The sequence below is a fragment of the Miscanthus floridulus genome, unplaced genomic scaffold (assembly GCF_019320115.1).
Source record: "Miscanthus floridulus cultivar M001 unplaced genomic scaffold, ASM1932011v1 fs_699_1_2, whole genome shotgun sequence".
Taxonomy (NCBI): Eukaryota; Viridiplantae; Streptophyta; class Magnoliopsida; order Poales; family Poaceae; genus Miscanthus; species Miscanthus floridulus.
Window position 1 is genome coordinate 10,618 of NW_027097132.1, and position 22,278 is coordinate 32,895.

Consider the following 22,278-nt stretch of genomic DNA (forward strand, 5'->3'; position numbering starts at 1 on the left):
TCTTCTTCTTTTGGAAGGTCATCCTCTTCTCCTTCTTTTCTTTCTTTTCTTTGTTGTCCTTCTTGTTCTTCTTCTTTTCATCTTCATCATTGTCACTATTATAAGGACAATTTGCTACAACATGATCAGGGCTCTTGCAATTGTAACATATTCTTTGCTCTTTGTGTGATCTCTTCTCTTTCTTGCACCATAGCCCTTCTTCTTCATGAACTTGCCCATCTTGCGAACAAAGAGAGCCATAGCTTCATCATCAATATCACTAAGATCCTCATCATCACTTGATTCTTTCTTGGACTTGCCCTTGTTCTTGTATGATGAGGAGCTAGCCTTGAATGCTATGCTTTTCTTCTTCTTGTCTTCTTCTTCCTTCTTGTCCTCCTTGTCCTCCCCCCTCCCTTTCCACGTGGTATGTCTCTTGTGTCATGACATCACCTAGTACTTGGTTAGGGGTGATCTCCTTCAATCCTCCTCTAATGATGAGCAATCTCAACATTTCAAACCTTGGAGGTAGGCACATCAAGAACCGGTGAGAGACATCATCATTCTTGATCTTTTCTCCCAAAGCCTTCAAGTCATTGACAATTACTTGTAACCGATGGAACATCTCTGGAATGCTCTCATCATCTTTCATTTTGAAGCTTGTCAACTTGTCCTTGAGAATATACAACTTGGCACTCTTCACCTCCGGTGTGCCCCTCATAAGTTTCCTCCAATCTTGTCCACACCTCATCAGCTCTCTCACAATCCTTGATTTGCTCAAACACCTTGGAATCAATGGCATTGTATATGGTGTTGAGAGCCATTGTATTGCATTGCTTGTTGGTTCTATCTTGGTTGGTGGATTGTCGGGATCAATGATAGCATAATCATTTTCGGTCACTTCCCATACTTGATCATTGATTGAACCAAGATACATTTTCATCTTTCTCTTCCAATAGTCATAGCTTGTGCCATCAAAGAAAGGTGGTTTGCCCCCCACATGGTTGAACACAACTTGAGCCATAATTTGACACCGAGGTTGTTAAGCCTTCAATCAAACAGTGACCACGGCTCCGATACCACTTGAAAGGTCCTAATATGGCTAGAGGGGGGTGAATAGCCTATTTAAAAATCTACAAATCAACTAGAGCAATTTGATTAGTATGACAAATAGCATAATGCAAACTTGCTCTAGCTCTACAAGGGTTGCAAGCCACCTATCCAACAATTCTAGTTGTAATGATTACTTAGGCACCCAAACTTGCTATGTAACTACTCACTAAGAGCTCTCAATCTTGCTACTCTAAAGAGCTCAACTAGATGAAAGTAAATAGTAAAGCAAGCTCTCAATTCTAATTACACTAAAGAGCTTGTATCAACTAGTTTGCAAGAATGTAAATAAGTGAGTAGGGTGATTATACCGACATGTAGGGGATGAACCAATCACAAGATGAATATATAGCCAAACACCGGGAGAATGCCAAAGACAAGAGACAATTGACTTTCTCCGAGGTTCACGTGCTTGCCAACACGCTACGTCCCCGTTGTGTCGACCAACACTTGGTGGTTCGGCGGCTAAGAGGTGTTTCACAAACCTCGTCCACACAATAGGAACACCGCAAGAACCGACCCACAAGTGAGGTAACTCAATGACACGAGCAATTTACTAGAGTTACCTTTCGGCGCTCCGCCGGGGAAGGTACAACTCCCCTCACAATCACCGAAGACGGCCATGAACAATCACCAACTCATGCCGATCCTCCACCGCTGCACCGAGCCATCTAGGTGGTGGCAACCACCAAGAGTAACAAGCGAAATCCGCAGTGCAACATGAATACCAAGTGCCTCTAGATACAATTACTTAAGCAATGCACTTGGATTCTCTCCCAATCTCACAAAGATGATTGATCAATGATGGAGATGAGTGGGGAGGGCGTTGGGCTAAGCTCACAAGGTTGCTATGTCAATGAAAATATGCAAGAGTTCGAGCTTCAGCCGGCCATGGGGCTTAAATAGAAGCCCCCATGGAATAGAGCCGTTATACCCCTTCACTGGGCAAAAAACGCGCTCTGACCGAACGCTCCGGTCATACTGACGGACTCGATCGCCTAGGGCAGGCCTCTTTCCTGTTCTGCGGCTCGATGGACGCCCACGGCCGTCACTTGCCTTCAAATGATTGTTCGTACAGTTCTATCTAACACGGCTACGAAGCCTGCACCGGACAGCAACCGTCAAAAACGGACCGGAGCTGAAGCCCGGTCGTTTTCCAGTAAGCTCCCCGAGGCGTATTTCTTCCACCGGACGAGTCCGGTCCACCTTGACCGGACACATACCAGCGTCCGGTGCAATACCCTAGGTACTTGTGCCGACCCGACCAGTTCGACCGGACGCAAGCTGCCAGCGTCCGGTTGCTTTCAGACCCAGCGTCCGATCAGTTGACCGACGCCAGCGTCTTCGTGACCAACTCATTTTCTCTTCTAACTTCTTCACCCTTGCTCCAATGTGCCAACCACCAAGTGTATCACCTGTGTGCACATGTGTTAGCATATTTTCACAAACATTTTCAAGGGTGTGTTAGCACTCCACTAGATCCTAAATGCATATGTGATGAGTTAGAGCATCTAGTGGCACTTGATAACCGCATTTCAATACGAGTTTCACTCCTCTTAAAGTACGGCTATCTATCCTAAATGTGATCACACTCACTAAGTGTCTTGATCACTAAAATAAAATGGCTCCTACATTTTATACCTTTGCCTTGAGCCTTTTGTTTTTCTCTTCTTCTTTCCAAGTTCAAGCATTTGATCATCACCATGCATCACCTTTGTATGATCTTCGTCATTGCTCATCACTTGGAAGTAGTGCTACTCTCTCATAATCATCTTGATAAACTAGGTTAGCACTTAAGGTTTCATCAATTAACCAAAACCAAACTAGAGCTTTCAGAGGCTCTCCTTCACCCCAGCGCGGTGCCCCTCCCTCCCCCCCCCCCCCCCCCCGGCGGCGCCCTCTGTGACCCCGGCGACCGAGCTCCTCCCACGCTAGCAACCATGGCGTTCCACACCCTCCATCCCCCCACCGTTGCCACCGGCTCCGACCTCGCCGGCTGGAATCGACCGGCCTAGGCTTTTCGTCCCCTATGTTGCAAATATATGTTTCAGGTGTTTCAGTCATTTCAAAGGTATGTTGCAGTTGTTCTTATGGATGTTGCAAAAGTAGACCAGGGGATGTTGCAAATGTTGCAAGTGGTTCAGAAGCATGTTGGAAGCATTTGTTCAAAATATTTCATCTGTTTCCAGACGCATGTTGCAATCTTTTTTTATTTGGATGTTGCATATGTTTTCACACATGTTGCCACACATTATGTTTCTAAATATTTCAGTCTTATGTTACAGTAAGTGTTTTTTTTATATTACAATTATTTATCTGGATGTTGCATATGTTTCACACATATGTTGCAAGCATATGTCCCGAATGTTTCATCTATTTTTTCAAAATGTACGAGTGTTTAATGATGTAAATGTAATGCGCACACGCAAAGCAATTCTGTCTAAGAAAAGAAGATGGAACTTTTGTGCCTACTTGACAAAATGATCTGCAACTAGAACAGACCGTAGTAGTTTTTTTAGAACTAAAAGATTATAGGCGCTATGAAACATATAAAAGTGAAAAAGGGAGAAATGCAAAGATTGGGATAGCCATTACAGAGGGATGTATATAGGACTTCAGGAGTGGACTGAAGCAAAAGGAGCTTTCAAACCGAGTTCAACGAGCTGAACCAAAATTAATTTCCATGTCCACGTCACGGGGTCCCGGAATGTTGGCCCGTCAATGAAAAGGCGGAGATTTTACCCATATACTCCGCCCGTATATAAGATTTTTTTTTTACAGTGCCAACCCTGAAGAACGTCAAGCAATATCAATCTGAGGCAATCATTCTTATGGGCGGTTTAAGCCAAATTCTGTATCAAAATTGTAGATTAAAATTGCTGTTACTGAAAGAAGACTAGCTGTTTTACATAGCTCTCGACTTTTCACGTACAATACTTTGACGGCAAGACGAGTCAAGCAAACAACAAAACAGTACAGCAGGAATTCACCGCCTGAAGGCATTGCCCTCGGCATCACGGCCACCCTGCGAGTAAAAAGCGCGGCGCCTGATGCTCTCTTCAATTGTGGCACTGCCACCCTTATCTGTTCCAAATATGCTCTTCTTTTCATCTTCCAAGAAGTTCTTCCCTTTGAACTGGTTCGCATTCACAGTTGCTGCCTCTTTAGCATCATCGTCAGCAGCTTTCTTGAGCCTCTTCCACCTCTGCTCCTCATGGACCTCAGCATCAGCCTCCATCTGGCGCACCGAGCTAACCTCTCCTCTTCTGACATATGGTGGACACCACCCCGTTGACGGTTGAATGACGGACCATTGTTCCTGCCATGTCGCTTTCTTGCCTCGTCTGCTCGCCAGAGCTTTGTTCAGAGCGAGGGGGAACGGTGTTCAGAAGTGGAATTCCCAGTTTTGTGGCCATCACCCACTCTTTTGGGCCTAGAGTCTGGACCATCATGCTTTGAGTTTGCATGATGGCGGTCTGGAGGTGAATGATGTCTCCTTTTCCTATCATCAGCATCAGAGCGATCATATCTTGGACGGTCAACATAGCTTCTTTCCCTTGGTTTCTCATCATCCTGCCATCTTCCTCTTGGTTCATCATCGTCTTGCCGTCTTCCCCTTGGTTCATCGTCGTCCTGCCATCTTCTCCTTGGTTCATCGTTGTCCTGCCTCTACTCCTTGGTTCACCGTCGTCCTGGCCGTCTTCCCCTTGGTTCATCGCCGTCCTGCTGTCTTCTCCTTGGTTCATTGTCGTCCTGCAGTCGTCTTCTTGGTTCACCATCATCCTGACGTCTTCTCCTTGGTTCATCCTCGTCATGTCGTCTTCTCCCTCGGTTCATCGTCTTCTGATACATCGTGCTTTCTTCTCTGTGGTTCATCATTGTCTGAATCTGATGAATCTTTCTCTGTGCTGCTTCTTATGCCTGGGACCTGTTTCTCTTCTTTCTTATGGTCAAGAGAAGAATGAGCTCTCTTCCTTCTCTCATCCTTGCCATCACTTATTTCATCTGAATCCAAATTCTCATCTGAGTGATGCCTCTTACTATTTGACTTATGGTGGCGATGCTTCTTGTGCTTTTTCTTCTCTTTCTTCTCTTCTTTTTGCTTTTTCTCAGCTTCAACCTACACAAGAGCAAGATTGTGTCAGGGAGCGTGTTCAAAATGAAAATGCTTTAAGAATGGATGCTGAGCTTTACAAAAAGCAGATTCCCTAGGGTGTACCCAGTGCAGAGAGCTCCCGCTCTATGCGGGATCTGGGGAAGGGTGTCAGTGGCAAGCCTTACCCTCGCCTGTGCAATGCGAGGAGAGACCGCGACTCGAACCCAGGACCTTCCGGTCACAGGCGGTAAGACTCTACCGCTTGCACCAGGCCCGCCCTTCAAAAAGCAGATTCCCTAAAACCAAATTCAGCAAACCACACAAATGTTACTTGGATCAGTGTTATATGGACTTGCGAGTCCAAAATTTGTTTGCTGTAACATTTCGTATCCCCGCGTGGACATGCACCAGATTTGTCTCTGGCAAGTTCAAGCAGAGAGCCTAGGAAAGAGCCAGCATACGAGAAGGGCACTGGAGAGATGAGGCAGGCACAGGCAACTCATTTTGCTAACCAGAGGTGCAAAGAGGCTGCACCCACCAAGAGAGCAATGGGAAGAAATGGAATCAGTTACTTGTTCTGTGTTATGTTGTTAATTAGCTGCCTGCTCTGCCCCAAAAGATTTAAATTGACTTTACAGATTTTTTAAAAAAAAATACATATGTGCTAGAAATCCTCTAGTCCTATTTTCGAGTTTGCTGAATCATGCACCCGAACCCAAGGCCGACTCCTACACTCAAACATGTGTCTACTGCCAAGTAATTTGCGAATAACTAAAATTTATTTTCACAAAGTTAGAAATTTGAGGGTTTTTTTTTAATAAAAAAAACGATTACTAGTTACTTGTAAAAAAAAAAGGCTTTGGGTATCCAACTTCTTGACAAACCAATATAGTATCCTCCGCCTCCCTTGCATTCAACAAATCTCACCTATCAAAGGTTACTACGATTGTTTTCTGGAAACTTATTTATGAACTTGTGATCCCAAACCAACAATTGCAAACCATCTGTCAACAAGTTTGACTCTAGTTAAGCTACTCAAAGATTCCACATTATAAAAGGAAAGGAGAACTTACAGTTTTCTTTATCTCGGCCATCTTGATTGGATTGTTTTTAATCCTTGCAATTGCATCCTGCTCCCGCTGCCTTATTAGGAGTAGAGGATCAGAGTGGAGCTTTCTCCATGTATCATTTGCAGATTGGGGTTTATCCTCAAATAAAGCTCCTGGTGTAGCTGCCTGAAACGTGCAAAGGAAAATGAAGAAATGTGACTATTAGATCATATTTTCACCATGATAGCAATTCAAAAACAGGAAATCAGTAGAAGTGTAACTCAAGGTAAAAATCAAGTTTAAACAAGAAACTGAGTGAAACCTTGAAACCATGCTCATGTTGCTTAACACAAATAACTGTTGTTAGCATGCAAGTTTAGTGAATGTAACCCAGTGTTCAGTTCAAGGATTCACTACTAGGAGGCCACATCTGTGCTGCATCTCTATCACTTAATTCTGTAGATATGTTTAATAAAAGAAGTGATGCAATGCAACAAAAACACTACTAAAACAGCATATATGTCAGCATCAACATATTCCATGATATTTTCTTAAAAGACTTAAATACTACAGACGCAAAATAAATCGTTCTGAGTGCGCATAACATGCAATATAGTATGAAATAAGCTAACAATATTCTACCACAACCACCATCCGACAGCAATAATCAGGCATTACTCTTATTTATCTTGATGTTTCTTACTCAATATATCATTGGCAAGAACACACTTTATCTGTTCCCGCTTTGAATTACACTGAATTCAGCTGATCCGCACACGCAGATGAACTACAATCAATGTTGAGGCAGGAATAAGTACCTTGGAAGAATCAGCCGCACTCGCCTGTGCAGAAGTGGACGCAGCAGATGCCCCCGGTGCAGATTGTTGCAGCGCCTGGAACCCTTCGGAGCTCTTGCCGACGGCCAACCCCGACTCGTAGAGGAAGTCCAGCCTCTCCTGCGCCCTGTACCAGCCATCGCGCGATTAGCACATCAGACGAAGCCAGAAATGGCCCGAACCCCATCGAATCGAAGCGAAACCCTAGCCGGACGTACCGACCGCCCTATCAGATCCAACCGAACGAAAGAGAGAAGGATGAAAGGAAAAAAAAAATCACTTACGGCCTGAGGCCGGCGCGCTCCTGCATGGCCCGGAACTCGGCCTTCTCCTTCTCGGCGGCGACCTGCTTCTTGAGCTCCTCCGTCTTGCGGCTCTCCGCCTCCTCCGCCTGCTCCGCCTTCCATACCCGCTCGATGTTGCGGAGGGACCCCGTGTGCCACCCCTTCTTGTTCAGGAACTTGAGCGCCATGGCTGGTGCCCCGCCTCTGCCCCTCCCACTGGAAACCCTAACCCTAACCCTAGCGGCGGGCTGGCCTCCCTCCTTCCTCCCTGGCGACCGGAACGAGGGAGACGAGACGAGACGACGCGGTAGCGAGAAGAGAAGGTGAGAATTGAGATCGGGACGGTAGGCCACGACTTGTTTTTGTGTGGGGCCCCGACCCACCACCTCACCTCATACAAGTATACGCCTTCCACGAAAGAAAACGTATCCTAGGTGAAAAGGTTTTGGGGGGCAAAAATTCTTTTGATCCGCAACAGCTATTCACAAAGTCCCACCAAAACCGATTTTTTGCCCACCCCAAACTTTGAAAACCGCTTGTTTAGTTGTTTTCACACCTACTAAGAGTATAAGTCAATTTCACCGTGAATAATGTAACGCCACATTAAATAAAACTACCGTACAAGTCTGCCCGGAGTGCAAGAACAAAATGATTAACACTAGAGAAGGATCAAAATCCAGTTTTATATATGAGCTTTATTCAGAGCATGATCAATGTAGCTAGAAGCCGTAGTGGATACCGTCACAACACAACAGTCTTCTACAGTATCTGAAGTTCATAAGTTGCAGCGGCAACTGCAGTGAACATGCTACATGTTTTTTCCTTTTCTTTTTTTTAATATTTGAGGGATCTAAGAGCAACTCCAGCAATAGCCCACAAAACACGGCTCTCACTTTTTACTTGAGAGCTCTCTCTACTTTTGAGGGCCCTGTTTCACTGCACTCCGGTAGGATCTCACAAAATAGTGTCCTCAAATTCATTCTAATAAAGAATAACACATATAACCCACTTGTCATCCTCTTTCATATCTTCTTCTTCTTGTTGTATCTTCTCTCCATTGGCGAACACGGCCATGCTAGCAGCAGGCGAAAAGGATTCCGACATGAAGGGATATGCCTTGCAACTCCGAATGGGAGAGGCACAACCAAGGAGAGGCTCCGACGGGGAGAGTCATCGCCTGGGATGTCGATGGGGAGGGGAAGGAGTTGGGGGGCGCAACCTCTCTACCGTCGGCCTACTCGGGCGACGCGTAGATGAGGATGGGTGGCGTCAGGGTTGCCACATTGTTTGCTTGCTCGAGGAAAGCGAGGTGACGCGCGTGAACTGATAGGGGAAGCGGGGCGGCACGCAGACGGGAGAAGGAAGCGTGCAAACCGAAACTACCAAAAAGGATGATTCGAGAGTTTGGTCCAGGGCCTCTAGGAATGAGGGGTGGGAGGGTGGTTTGAAGCCCTCTCAATTTTGAGAACCCTAGTGAGGGCCCTATTGAAGTGCAGTTTTTAGCTCTGAATAGTCAAAAATAAGATGAGTGTTTAAGTAGAGGAATGCTGGAGTGGCTCTAAAGCACTTGTTTCAGGGTTGGTTGTGGTTACATAGCTGGTTGTCTCGGGCCGGCTGCTATGGTTATTGGGCCGAACAAGCACACCTATCTTTCTATTGGCCCATCTGTAATTGGGCTTTTCTCTAAGAACATTTGAGAGCTAAAGCCCATTTCCTTTTATGTGATATATAAACGCCCTTAAAATTCGAAGACGATGATACAACAATCAAGACTGACTGCAAAAACAATGTCTTGAGAATAATCCGCATTTCACAGGCAAACTATAAACTAAATAAGATGAACAAAATGGTGACCTAATAATACAAATATAGTACTGGATTTGTCTTTGTTTAAAACTTTTAATAGTCTCGGGCGGCAGGCGAGCATCCCATCCAACGTCAGGAGGTACTGCATGTTCTACAAAAGAAGCTTCTCACAGAACAAAAACTTTCTTATGCACAAACGGACACAGAGAAGCCCAAGCATGGAACACCTTCCTGGCAAAAGGCACAATAATGAACAAACAATCTGGAACGCCCATGCCTGCCGTCAAAACAATCTGAGGAAGCCTAAAAATCAGCTAGAACGAATTCCCTGAGACCGAAGGATTTTACACGCGCCTGGCCGAAAAATGCCAGTACTGGGTTGAGCCGCGCCTCTGCAAGAACCCCCACCTCAACTCGGTGAAGAATTCTAGGGGAGCTTCCTCACCGCCGCTTCCTCCAGCTGGTCGATCTCTTGTCGCCAGACAGTATTCTGGGGAGGTTCAGGAGGGAATTCACCCGCGTCACGCCTTCAAGCGCGGACCATTCCTCTTCCTCGTTTGTCGATATGCAATCTGCCAGGCTGCGAGCAGACCCGCACCTTTCAGACTCCTTCAAGATGGGCGGTTCGTCGACCGGTACAATCTCATCGACCTCCCTTAATGTGGTGGAGTGTTGCAATGTGGCCTCCGCACTGTGCTCTGCACTGGATACATGTACACTAGCATCTGCAATCTCTTCATCGACCTCTGCACTGGCATCCTGTGTGGAAACCTCCTCCCCGGTGGGTTCTGCTGTCTCCACACTGGGTTCACTCTCTTGAACCGAGTCAGCTGACTTCTCATGATCCAAGAATAAGCAGACAACAGCACAGTCATCACTCTTGGATGTTGGGAACTTCAACCTCCACGATCTGACAGCACAGTCAACAAGAGCCCTGGCTGCCGTTGCCTGAGATGGGGCTGATGCTACAATGTCAACAGCCTCCTTATTTGATAGAACGTCCCATACCTACATGCATTGAGCTTTACGATTATGAGAAAGTTGATGCAGATCTGTGAAGGTGCTAAAAAGATAGCTACTCCAAGCAGGGACTGCAAATTAAAGACATGATGTATTGGCTGGTGAGTTCCTAGATCGAGCAGTATTTTAAGAATCTAAGATGATTAGCATACCCCATCGGTGGCTAGTATTATAAATTCATCCTTTTCGGTAAGACGGCGATACGATATCTCTGGAACAGATATTAAACCATAATCTTTAAGGCAGAAGTCTCCGAAAGCTCTTGCCATTGCCAATCCAGGAGAGTCGTTATTTGGCAACCATACTCTGGCAACTTCTGGCTCATCCTGAAGAGCAAAAACTCGTCCTTTACATTGTTGTATCCTCGCAGCTTCCCCTTGAAAAGAAGAAATAAAGATTAAATATTTCGACAACCCAAAGGAAACATCAATCTGGACAAGCATCTTATTCGCATCATAGTTCGATCAAAGGCACCTCGAGGACAGAAAGGAAACAAATATCAAATATGCAGATTACGACGGTCTTCAGGGCCAATGAAATGATCAAAATGAGAATTGAACGTACTGGGAAGGTTAGGCTTCAAATCAACTGTGAGTTGCAGAGCAGTTAGATTGTTAGAGGCGTCTCTTGTCCCCATAATTGCTCTTGAGTCCCCAAGATTTCCAATTACAAGGTCCAATCCCTAACAAAAACATGTCCAGCTCTTCAGTAATTTAGTTGTACTTCTACCACTTTTCTCAAAAGCTTCAGTATGTGCAAACGCCAAGGCAAGTTTTGAAGTATCAATCACCTGTTTCACCAATGTTACTGCTGTAGATCCACTGCAGAAACAGTCAACTGTGGGATGCAGCTTGAGTTCCTTGTCCATCAATTTGAAAGCTTTTAGGTAAGATTTCTTAAGTGGAAGAAACGTCTCAGGAAGCTTTTCAGTGTCATCACCATCACCCCATTCATCATCAACAATAGAACCTGTTTCTTCGGAGTTGATACTTTCAGAGATGCTTCCATTTTGATGAGGACTAGAGCCCCCATTAGCACTAGTTTGCCATTGTGTGCGCAACTTGACAGGAAGTGAATCTCTAACTTTCTTGGCAACAAAATGACCGTATGGCCCATGGCCATCAAACACACCACAGAAGATGCTGTCACTTGAATTAAAACTCTGCAGTGACAAATAAAAAAAAAACAATTTCATACAATAGTCAAGTAATAGCATTTATTGCCCTATAAATTTGTATCCAATAGTCCAATCAGGTAGTAATGTCAGCGAAAAGTAGATAGGCTGATTGACAGGGTTTCAACAGACTCTGCTGGTTGCATTTTATTTGTCCACTAGTTGCAGTATTAAAAGAAAAACATCAACAAAGAATACTATGGAGAAAATCAGTAGCTAAGCAAAGAAAAAGGTGGAAAAAAACTATCACATGGACACCCAATCATCCATGGAACAGAACTAGCAAACTTAGGAATGATGACACACGATAATATAAAGTGAGTAGGCCTGTTTCACACTGCAACTGGCTATCTTTGAACTATGAAATATTCCTACACTACATTAAGAAAAATCCTATCAGCAGGCAAATCGATCTGCAACACTGTCACGTGAATAATGTAAAATGTTCAAAGATCAATAGAAAAATATGAACTCTGGTACACAATGGGCATTATACATAAAACAAAAAATGAGAAATCTTATTGAAGAGTAAAACTGAAACCTCATGATGGAAACAAAAGCCCATCACCCAATTCTAAGTTCCAACAAAACTAAAAAAAGAAATGAAAAGGAAGTACCTCATTCTAATTAAGGAAGTACCTATTTGCCTTGATTATTAGCTATCGATAGCACCATTCTGAGAATCTATAGGCATAAAGTCTTTTTATTGTCTCCTGAAGAACATGATTCGCAATGCAACTTAGAGAGAGGCTGCCTTTACTTCTTTGACTTGTGCTCAATGTTTTCAGGTTGTCTGGTCGAACCTGGTCGCCATGGGACCGACCAGGAGACTAACCACGATTAGTCGTCAACCCTGGTCGTCCATCTAGTCGTCCATGTATATCAGGACATATACCTATATATATATACCTCTATATATACTATATAGTATACACAATAAAGCAAGCATCAAGACTGCATTAGTGTTTAGCTGGTGACACTAATGCAGTCTTGATCTTGACGCACCTGAACAGCAGCACTGCTGCAGTAGCAAAATAACTAACATTTAGCAGACCTTAGCAGCCACACAGCCAGCATATTACATAATCAAATTAACTCAGTACAGATAAGCTAAAGTGTTCAACACAAAGTCATAAACATTGACATTCAAAAGTCCCACATGTCCGCCCAGTTAAACAGGCCCAAAAACAGAGTAACCAAACTGGTTGTCCCTGTCCTAGTCGGACGACTAATCGTGATTAGTCGTCGACTAATCGGACAACCAGCCTTTCTGGTCGAGCTAATCGAGTCGGTCCTCCTAATCGAACACCAGGGACCGACCAGGACAACTAATCGTGATTAATCACGATTAACCGGACGACCTGAAAACATTGCTTGTGCTAAACTAAAGTGTACAGATATTCTTTAATACTCACAAGATAGCAACCTTACATACGTTAGCTAGGTCTAAAAATTGTGAGGCCATCCATAGGTCAATTTCACGCTCTCTCACTGCTATACTCAACTTATGAGATAAGGCTCACAACCTAATGTGTAATAGAATCGATTTTTCTTACCAGTTGCTTACTAATGAAACTAAAGAGAAATTGATGAATTGATTATGACGGATCTTAAAAAATGGAATAAGACAGCTACACTTAGGCCCAACCAATTGCTTGACAGCACAAGCACATCAGGTTCAAGAAAGCAGCAACATGATACCATTCGTCGAATAAAAAGAGATCAATACAAAGGAAGGTACAAAAGCTAGCCAAAGGATCACAGGAAAGAATCTCCCCTGGCCTAAACTGCAAACAAAGTTTAGAACCAAAAGCAAAGACGGTAAATGAACAATGCTCCAATATCCCAACCACTCATGCTCCCTTCCACCATTCCTTTTTTGAGAAATGGATTCTTTTTTGCTTTTGAGAAACCATCAGACGAATTTATGCAGGTAATTTTCAACTCCTCTGAAAACTTCACTTTCAGATAAAAAGCTCGATTAATCTACAGGAAACACCGTGCATTTGGAATAAAGCCGTCCCGTCCGTGGTGTAAAAGGGTGCGAATAAAAACCAAACCATAAAATAAATATTCGAACTCGAACAACAGCTACAGATCCGAATCCACTATTCACTGCAAAGAACAGCTCACAGAAGAGTTTTAATATTCTGCGTCCTAAAGCTAAACCCCTCCTAACTTCAGAAATTACAAATTTTTACATAGACGCTTCTCCCCCTCGAAATCAAACGAAACCGAATATCAAATATGTCCCCAACCAAAACCCAACGAAGCCATTACCCTCAACAGGTAAAGAACGTTTTGGATTTTGTACGAGTATAACCGCGATCATTTTCGACAATCAAAATCATGCGGAAAACCGAGAAAAAAGCGGCGTTTCGGGGACCAAGGATCACAAACGGACCGAACTCAGAGCCCACCGGAACGAATCACCACCCGGCAAGAGAAGCGGCGGATTACGAGCTCACCTCCCACACGACCATGGCGTCCTGGTTGGTGCCCTTCCGCCCCTGCTGCGTGTGGAGGCACGCCACCGCGCTGGCGCCGTTGCCGCACATCCTCCCGGAGACCCGCGCGAGCTCGTCCTCCGTCATCTCTCCCCCTCCTCCGGGCAGCTTCTTGCCACCGCCGGCGCCGGCGCCGGCCGCGCCCTCCCGGCTCCCGCGGCGCCTCTTCCGCCACGCTGCCGGCTCGTCGCCGGCGGCGGGGGCCTCGGAGGATAGGCAGGAGCCCATGGCGGCCAATGGGAGGGAGGCAACACGGTGGAGTACAGGGTGGGGGTGGTAACTGCTGCTGCTGCCTGACTGTTGTGTTGTGTCCGCTGGCTTGCAAACTGTGATGTGGCTGTAGGGTTTTGATGATGCTTGCAATTTGCAGGTCTTGTGGAGTTTTTGTATCATCTGGATTGTATGGTCTGGTTACTTCGAGGTCTGTGCTTAAAAAAATGTTATTTTGATTTTTAATTAGGGTTTGGTTGGGTGTTGATTTGATTGATTATCATTATCACGATGATGCTCTCCTCTCCTTGTGGGTGATGGAATCCTATGACGGGGAAATGAGGAAAATTTTACTCCAAGATAAGGTCACTTTGAAGTTACAATGGTTTTTTTCCATGTGTGATAACGGTGACGGTCTCAATAAAGACATGTTTTTAATTCATATTCATCGGTATAACGGTATTCCTAAGCTATATGCATTCTTAGACTTTTAGATATATGATGCTTATTTTGGAAGAATGGAAGTTGTGAACACTTTATGTTGGTTTCTAGTTATTTTGATCCAAACCTGGTTTTGGATCGTATAATTGGCTCTGTACATTTGAATAGCATCGTGATTTTAAGTTTTATTAACAGTACAATATGCAAGGAACAGTAAATCAATGCAAATACTAGCAACCGAAATAATTAATTAATATGGGAAAAGGCAACAAAGGGTGCCCTTGTCGTCTTAAAACACACTGATGGGTAGAGCCGTACAAAACCACATTTTTCTCTTTCTTTATTGTATTTGCAAGTGACAAAGAATCTTAAAAACTGAAGTAGTATCCTGTTTAACAGTCAGATCTATTTGATAGAACTAATCCAACCTACCACATGATGTACACGTTGGATTTTGACTGCTGTATTACTGATGAACTTCTAAATAATTGTCCTTACATGAAAATTATAGAGCCAGTGACTCAATCCAAATATAATGCAGTTGCGCTTAAAAACGCATAGTATAATCCAGAAAATACTCTCATTTCTTGATAATTTTTCAACATTCTATGCACAACTAAAAAATATTTTTTTTTTATATTGGTCACCTATCTAACAGAAGTAGCAGCAGTCCAATCCACTCATCTTTCTCAAACCACTTTTGACACAAGGGGAACTTTTTGGTACATCTCTGGCCCTCTTTGGATTCTAGATTGAGATTTTCTCACTATGTCCGGTTCGCTGATAACTTAGGATTGAATGTACTGTTGGTTGATTTATTGTGAGAGAAAAATATTATTTGTTGACTGGAAAAGTACGATTTATAAGCTAAGCAAACACAGCGGATACATTTATAGTACTCTCTTTGTCATAGCCTTTTTGTCAGCATGGAGACAGGTGATTACCTTATGGGCCCCTTTGTCCTTATCAGCACAAGTGCATGCAATACTTTAACTGATAGTGCTCCTTCAAACCATAGTTTATCATGGTGCTTAGCACCATAGCACTGTTCACAAATCCGCATTACATGGACAGTGATGCCACAGGGATGGCTACACTTATACTACTAGTTATATCTATCTGTCTTGTTTAGTTCAGAGAAATAGTTTATATCTTTCCCTTTCTGTAGGAGTTCTCTCTCTCCCTTTTTATATGAGCTATCTCTTTCCCTCTTTTTATAGCAGCAATCTCTTTCCCTCTTCTTATTGGAGTTATCTCTTTCCTGCAGGGACAGGACACAGCTGTGTATATCCATGGATACTATTGCTGTAGTATTTTTTGTTTCCTTGTTCAGAAACTGGAGCCAAGTCAATGCACCGGTGAGATGTGCTATTTAAAAGTCAGGAAAGCTATAGGTGTTGATGAATCTGTGGGCATGCCCAAATCCAGTTCAGCTGAGGTTTCAGACGTGGTCTGTCAAACTTTGGAATAAGTGGCGGTGCTTGAGTTGACTTGGCCACTCAAAGTGCAGTGGGACAAATTGCGTGGACAATAGCTCTGGCAGAACAGTCCGAAATAAAGCGTTTACAAAAGTGCTCGTCTTCCACTAGACGTTAAACACTCTGAAAGCAAGCTACAGCGGGCGGTATCCGTCGGACATACCCCAAGGAAAAACCTGAAAGATCCACATTTTTTTCCAAAGATCCAATAATAAGAACGAGTTACAATACTTGTCCATTTCATACATTAGAAGTTCTTAAAAATTACATTATTACATTACCAAATGTCAGAGTGCGGAATAATAAACAGCGGAATTTAACAATAAACATCTAGCGATAAAGGACGAGGATCCGTCTGAGTCCAATAGAAGAATCCTCCACACAAAGATACTTCTCATGCATTACCTGCAACAGGGGTAAATAAACCCTGAGTACACAATACTCGCAAAACTTATCCGACTAGTGGGAATAACGTCCCGACTCCAAGGAATATGATAGGTTTTATGGTTGCTGGTTTCCTTTTTACAGAAAGCAATACTAATAGTGAGTCCTTAGGTTATTATTAATAGCCATATTAATTCATTAGCTAGCCAGTCTATGTAAGCACATGTTCTACTTTCAAGCATGAGTTGAGCAATCAGTTCCATTCATCACCTTCCATTTTTCAGTTCTTACTACGATGCTAGAGTTAAGACAAGCCGTACCGACTCGACGGCGATTCGCGAATCAATGTCCCCAGCTGGGTACCCAAAAACACATGCCCCGCTTGTACCCCAGGCACAAGCAGGACTAACCCATCATCATCCTGTGCTGGGTGTCCAGGTCTCCGTCCAAACTTGGACTCCAAGCCCCCACTCCTGAGTCCCGAACTCAGTGCGGTGCAAGGATCTCCACCATCCCCGCCCCCAATTAGTCGGTCCGGAAAGAGCCGGATCCACGACAAGAGAGCAACGAGCCTTCCCTGTGCCCATACCTAAGTATGTGCTCGGGATAATAGATCTGTGACTTGCCTAGCGCCCATTGCAACGATCGATCCTTAACCGACATAGATAGGGAAAAAATGTAACCGAGCTATGCCCTGTTGGCCACAGGACACAACCCTTACACCCACCAGTACTCAAACCATATCCCTGCCCGGTCACCATTTTCCTTTCCATCATTTTATCATGAGTGATCATAATTATCACCTATTGTGAGTAACGGCAGGTTACTCATGCTACCGAAATCCTGAGCATAGCAGCTACTTGACCTAAACTAGTATGACTTATAGGTAGATATATTTATGAATGTAGTTTCTATAAAATACCTGTAACATAAATGCACATCATATATATATATTCAGTGATCGTTAAAAATAGGGGTTATGCACCGGAGCATGCCTTGGGTAGGCGACGGGCCAGCAAAGTCAGCACCAAAAGGCTCTGGGGCTCCCTCCTACACGAGGATCTCCTTCTCGTACTCCTCAATGACTTCCTCATACTCCTGTTCGTCCACGGGCACGAACTCTACTAACTCGTGATCTACATGCATGAAATGATGATGCAATACTTAGTAATATGGCAACAACAACTCTTAAAATAAAAATACATCTGTCTAACTACTAGCTAGTGCTACCGGCTAAGGTACTAAGTTACCTACTGTTACCACTAACAAGTACGAAGCATGACATACATTATCACAGCAACTAAAGGTATTCTTACTCCTAATACCGATTTAATCTATATATGATAAAACAAGGATAATAGCTACTCTATTTATCAACTTACTCTAGGGCTACAAAATTTATAGCAAGTACATAATAATCTAGTGAGCCTACTATAAAATTTTTATAGCTATAGCTATCACCAATTTACCACAAAAATTCCTACAAATATTAATCTACATAACACTAAGCTCTCTAATTTGGATTTATGAGCCCATCACTATTACATCTAACTGTAATCTAACTACACTAACAGATAGATAGCATTTTCGTGAACCTAATAACTTGGTTTCACTATTTTTTGACATCTACAAGATTTACTATAATTTATCAAAGTGCAGCTAAAAAACTATATTGAATAAACATTTGTAATTCACTGGAAAATTGGAAAACATATTCTACTGCGTGGCCCAACTCGCGACGTGGCTTGGCCCACTACCGCGACCTGCGCGCGCACACCAGCGTGGCCCACACGGCGGCCCGCTCCCACGACAGCAGCCCAACACGGGGAGACCCATGAGCGGCTGGCGCTTTTGCTAAAGAACCCTCATTTTCTTTTCTATTTACGAAGCTTACTCGAACACTAATTTGTTGAGTCGTTGTTTTCGCATCTAGCACCTCCCCTCTTTCTTTTTTACCACGGCCGAGTCCCCTGGCCCCCGTGCATGCACCGGCGCGGCGGCGCTGGCACCAGGCGGCTATGTCGGCGAGCACAACCCTTCCTCGCCCTAACTACAGGACCGACACTTACCTAGGAGTGAACATGAAGCGCTGGGCGAAGGAAGCATGAGCCGGGACGCTACAATGAGGTCGGACCACGGTGGCGAAGACCCTGCAACCATGGCGGTGGCGTTCCAGTGAGTGACAGCAAAGCCGAGGCAAAAGCGGTAGCTAGTGAGCTCAAGGGACTCACCATAGAACCAATCGAGGCAGTGGTTCGATCAGAGACGGCCTGAGCTGAGCTGGCCACGTGCGCACGGACAATGCAGCGGCGCACGGCGATGGCACGACCGTGTTAGGGAAGGCTTGGCGGCGGTAGAGCTTCGACAGAGGTGCGTGGGGTGATTAGCAGACGGAGGCTAGGCTAGCGGTGCAAGGAATTGCCACGAGCTGCTCTAGATAAGTGGCTTGCTGACGACGCATGACAACCTAGTCTTATTGACCCGGTAGAGCGGCAGCTCTAAATATGGGCACGGTGCGGCGATACTTGCAGCAAGGTAGGGTCGGGTGGGTGACTGGCTACTCAGCGGAGCTGAGGACATGGCTATTTTGATTACGGTGCCTCCACCACGGTGAATCGAAGAGAGCGGGCCCATCGGCCATGGCGACAACAGAGATAGGGGAGGACAGGTGAGGCTTGTCTCGTTGCTGCCGTGGCGTGACATGGTCGTCCACACCATGACCAATCACACATGGGCTATAGGGTGGTGGGGAACTATGAGGCATGCTCTAGATGGCTGTCCGCATGACCTAACACGCAAGCCGACGGATGCTCGGTCCTTTGCGTCGTAGTGGACGGCGCTAGCCAAGGAGAGCTTCCGCGTAGCATCGCATCAAGCATGGGCATACTGGCAGAGGCAGGCGAGCAAGCTCACGCGTGCAGCTATGAAAGTCAAACCGCAGTAGTAGCCATGTGGCAGCGGTGGCCGAGGCATAGCGTGACCGGATCGTAGCGTGATGCGATGGTGGCGGAGGGACTGGGCCCACTAGGCACGATGTGCGTTGCGGCGTGTGCGTGTGTGTGCGTGGCGTGCCAAGCGTAGCAACAATAGCATGGCCTACAACGTAGGGATGGCGGCAAGACCAGCTAGTGCGGTGGTAGGCGTGCGGGTGGGCGGCCAGGACGTGGCAATGGCAGCAGCGGCGGTGCGAGCTGCGTGCCAGAGTGTGGTGGCAGGAGGCCGTGGCCAGCAGCGTAGGGGCCACGCACTGTGGGCGTGCGTGCATAGTTGCGGCAGTGGCGACACGACCGGCGCATCAGCGCGCGCTTGGCAGGCCAGTGCAGCAGCGCCAAGCCAAACTGAGGCGGTGACCGCAACCCGGAGGTAGAAACCGTGTCGTGCACGCTTTTTAAAGTTTGCTACAAAAACCAACTCGATGATCCAGTAACTACACCACCTATTTACGCTCTAGCTGGTATATCAGGCTACTAGAGGAAACCCTAAAACCATGCCACTACCTAATCTGACCGTTCTACAAAAATTGCCGAACTTTGCTTCGTCGATGCGTTTCTCGACTTAGGAACTTCAACCAAAACACGATCGGATTCGCGTCGAATTTGATTTCCAAGCCATTTGATACACTAGATAGCAAATCCTGTTCTCGACCACGAGTATTTCACCATCACCTACAAAGTTTGTACTACGAACTTTATCAAAGTTTTGCATAAGCGTTCTATAGCATTTTCGTTCAATAAAAAATCACTTAGAACCCTAAACAATATAAAGCGACATGAAATGTAACATTTGTTTCGTGTTGCCGATGAACGTTTCAAGTTATGTACATTACTTTATACTCTATACTTCACTCATTTCACACAAGTATGATGCTTATGCAGTGTTTTAGCAAAAAAAGCTATACAGTGTAACACCGAGGGTGTTACAATAGCACCCCCGTTTTTTCTGTTAAACCACACAGACAAAGTAGAGATATCTTGTGGTTGGCCAAGAAGATCTCCCCGTGACTAATATTAATAAACACTTGTGATCCAGGAGAACTTGGTTGCCAAAATGGTGTTTCTCTTCTGGAAATATTTCAAGAACTCATCATATATAAACAACGTTGAGCCTTCACCACCACCAGATATAGACGCTCTTTACCTATAATACCACAGCCTAAAATTAACGTCGCATGGAGGTCGTTAAAAGTATCAAAATACCATTAGAAGGTCGGACGTTAAAAATTCTAACGGACGGTTGGTCGTTATATCTAGTTTTTCCAACTAAACGTCGGTCGATATTCTAGTTTGCTTTACCGTTTGATGGTCGGTCGTTAAAAACTACTATTTGGGTCTAACAATCTGTCGCTACATCTAGAATGGGATCCTACCTACTCTGATGGGCCCAACACGCGGTCCATATATTTGAGAAGTATATAATGTGCCCTAGGCTTTGTCAGCCATCCTTGTCTCTCCCGATTCCTGTTTCTTGATGTGGAGTTTTTTCATGTCCTATGAATGCAACCACAAGTGGTGTCTCTTTCTACTAATAGTAGAGGTGAGTTCTGTACACATATGGGTGAAGATGCCTACTTTAATTAATTAACAACTATGGATTCATGATAGTGTACTGGACTGTCTAGGCTCTCAATATGCTCCCCGTCTTCTTTCAAATAAGTTGACAATCTTCAAATAAATAATATTTATGAGGTTGAAGCTTAAACTTGGCCAAAAGACCTTTGCATTTTTTTCAAAGATAACACCTTTGCACTTGTAAGTTTTATTCCTCATCAAGTATGTATTCTTTGTAGGCGTTTGATGAGGCTATCTCCTTATTGTAGCAAGAGGATCACAGGTGCTCATGGTGGCTATTTTCGTTCATGATGACTCTCCCTCATCAAGACAAAAAGATTTTGTTGTGTGAGCAAAACATATGAGTTGTGAGCTGTACAAACCATAGTTGTGTAGGTACTCGAGTGAGCTAACTTGGTTATTGCCTTACTATTTCGTGTGAAAAATTGTACAAGTACAAATGTTGATGGTTTCAATGAAAATGATGAGCTATGTTTTGTCAATTGCGAGCTTTGTTCCCATTTATGTGTTTCATGAGTGTATGTATAATGTCTGACATGGTTAATGTCCTTTGTATGGTTAACATATAAACAAATGATATATATGGTTATTTTTTTGTATGCCTAGCATTAGACAGTTGGTTGCTATAAATATCTATCATCGGGCAGTTGAAAGCCCTAGTTTGGTTTTGGATAATTGATGAAACCTAGGCACTAACCTTTGTCATGAGTTGTGATATGAGCTAGGTTGGTGCAATCCAAGTGTGAAGTATGGTGGCACTCAAGAGATGGTGATGATCACATGAAATGATGAGATGGTCACATGTGATGATGATCAAGTGCTCAACTTGGAAAAGAAGACAGAGAAAAACAAAACCCTATGAAGGTCAAGGTAAATGTATAAATAGGGATTTTGTTTTAGTGATCAAGACACTATAGAGAGTGTGATCATGTTTAGGATAGATGGCCGTACTATTAAGAGGGGTTCTTTACTAGACAATTCGGTCATCTAGTGCCACTAGGTGTTGGACTTCATGCATTGCATTTAGGCCTAGTGCACTTCGGAGAGCAAGCAAAAATATTTATTGAAAATGTTTTGAGAAATGCTAAATTGGCTCTTACATGTTTTGAGAAAACATTTTGAGAGTTAGCATCGCTTGGGGGAGTAGCTCGAGTTGACGTGGATCGAATCATGGCAAAGTTTGCAACTCGGTGAGCTAGTGGAGGTGCCTAGGTGGCACCACCACCCTCTATCTAGTGCACCGCCACCCCTATGGTGGTGCCCACCTAGACATGGCCAAGAGCATAGGTTCGGGGAGGTCACCGGACATGCCAATGTACATCGCCTTGGGTGCGGC

General features: G+C 44.5%; 1 protein-coding gene and 2 pseudogenes across 1 annotated transcript; 1 reads left to right on the forward strand and 2 right to left on the reverse strand.

The window, feature by feature from the left end:
* Window positions 1-4,075: 4,075 nt before the first annotated feature.
* On the reverse strand, window positions 4,076-7,655 carry LOC136532759 (uncharacterized; annotated as a pseudogene).
* A 1,467-nt stretch (window positions 7,656-9,122) lies between these two features.
* On the reverse strand, window positions 9,123-14,169 carry LOC136532756 (probable protein phosphatase 2C 66). Its single transcript, XM_066525348.1, has 5 exons — window positions 13,823-14,169; window positions 10,971-11,342; window positions 10,745-10,862; window positions 10,333-10,556; window positions 9,123-10,168 (listed from the first exon to the last, which is right to left on the reverse strand). Exons 1-5 carry the CDS (start codon window positions 14,087-14,089, stop codon window positions 9,602-9,604), a joined length of 1,548 nt encoding a protein of 515 aa, XP_066381445.1. The 5' UTR covers window positions 14,090-14,169; the 3' UTR covers window positions 9,123-9,601.
* Window positions 14,170-19,483: 5,314 nt separating this feature from the next.
* Window positions 19,484-22,278, forward strand: part of LOC136532760 (uncharacterized) — a 13,409-nt pseudogene continuing 10,614 nt past the window's right edge.

Bases quoted from the DNA above. Each gene is read 5' to 3' on its own strand.
- LOC136532756 (XM_066525348.1), bottom strand. From the start codon at position 14,089: ATGGGCTCCTGCCTATCCTCCGAGGCCCCCGCCGCCGGCGACGAGCCG. The intron at 10,863-10,970 runs GTGATTGATACT...TGTTTTTGTTAG, and splicing joins CAGTAACATTGGTGAAACAG to GGATTGGACCTTGTAATTGG. The intron at 10,169-10,332 runs GTATGCTAATCA...CAATGCATGTAG, and splicing joins TAATACTAGCCACCGATGGG to GTATGGGACGTTCTATCAAA.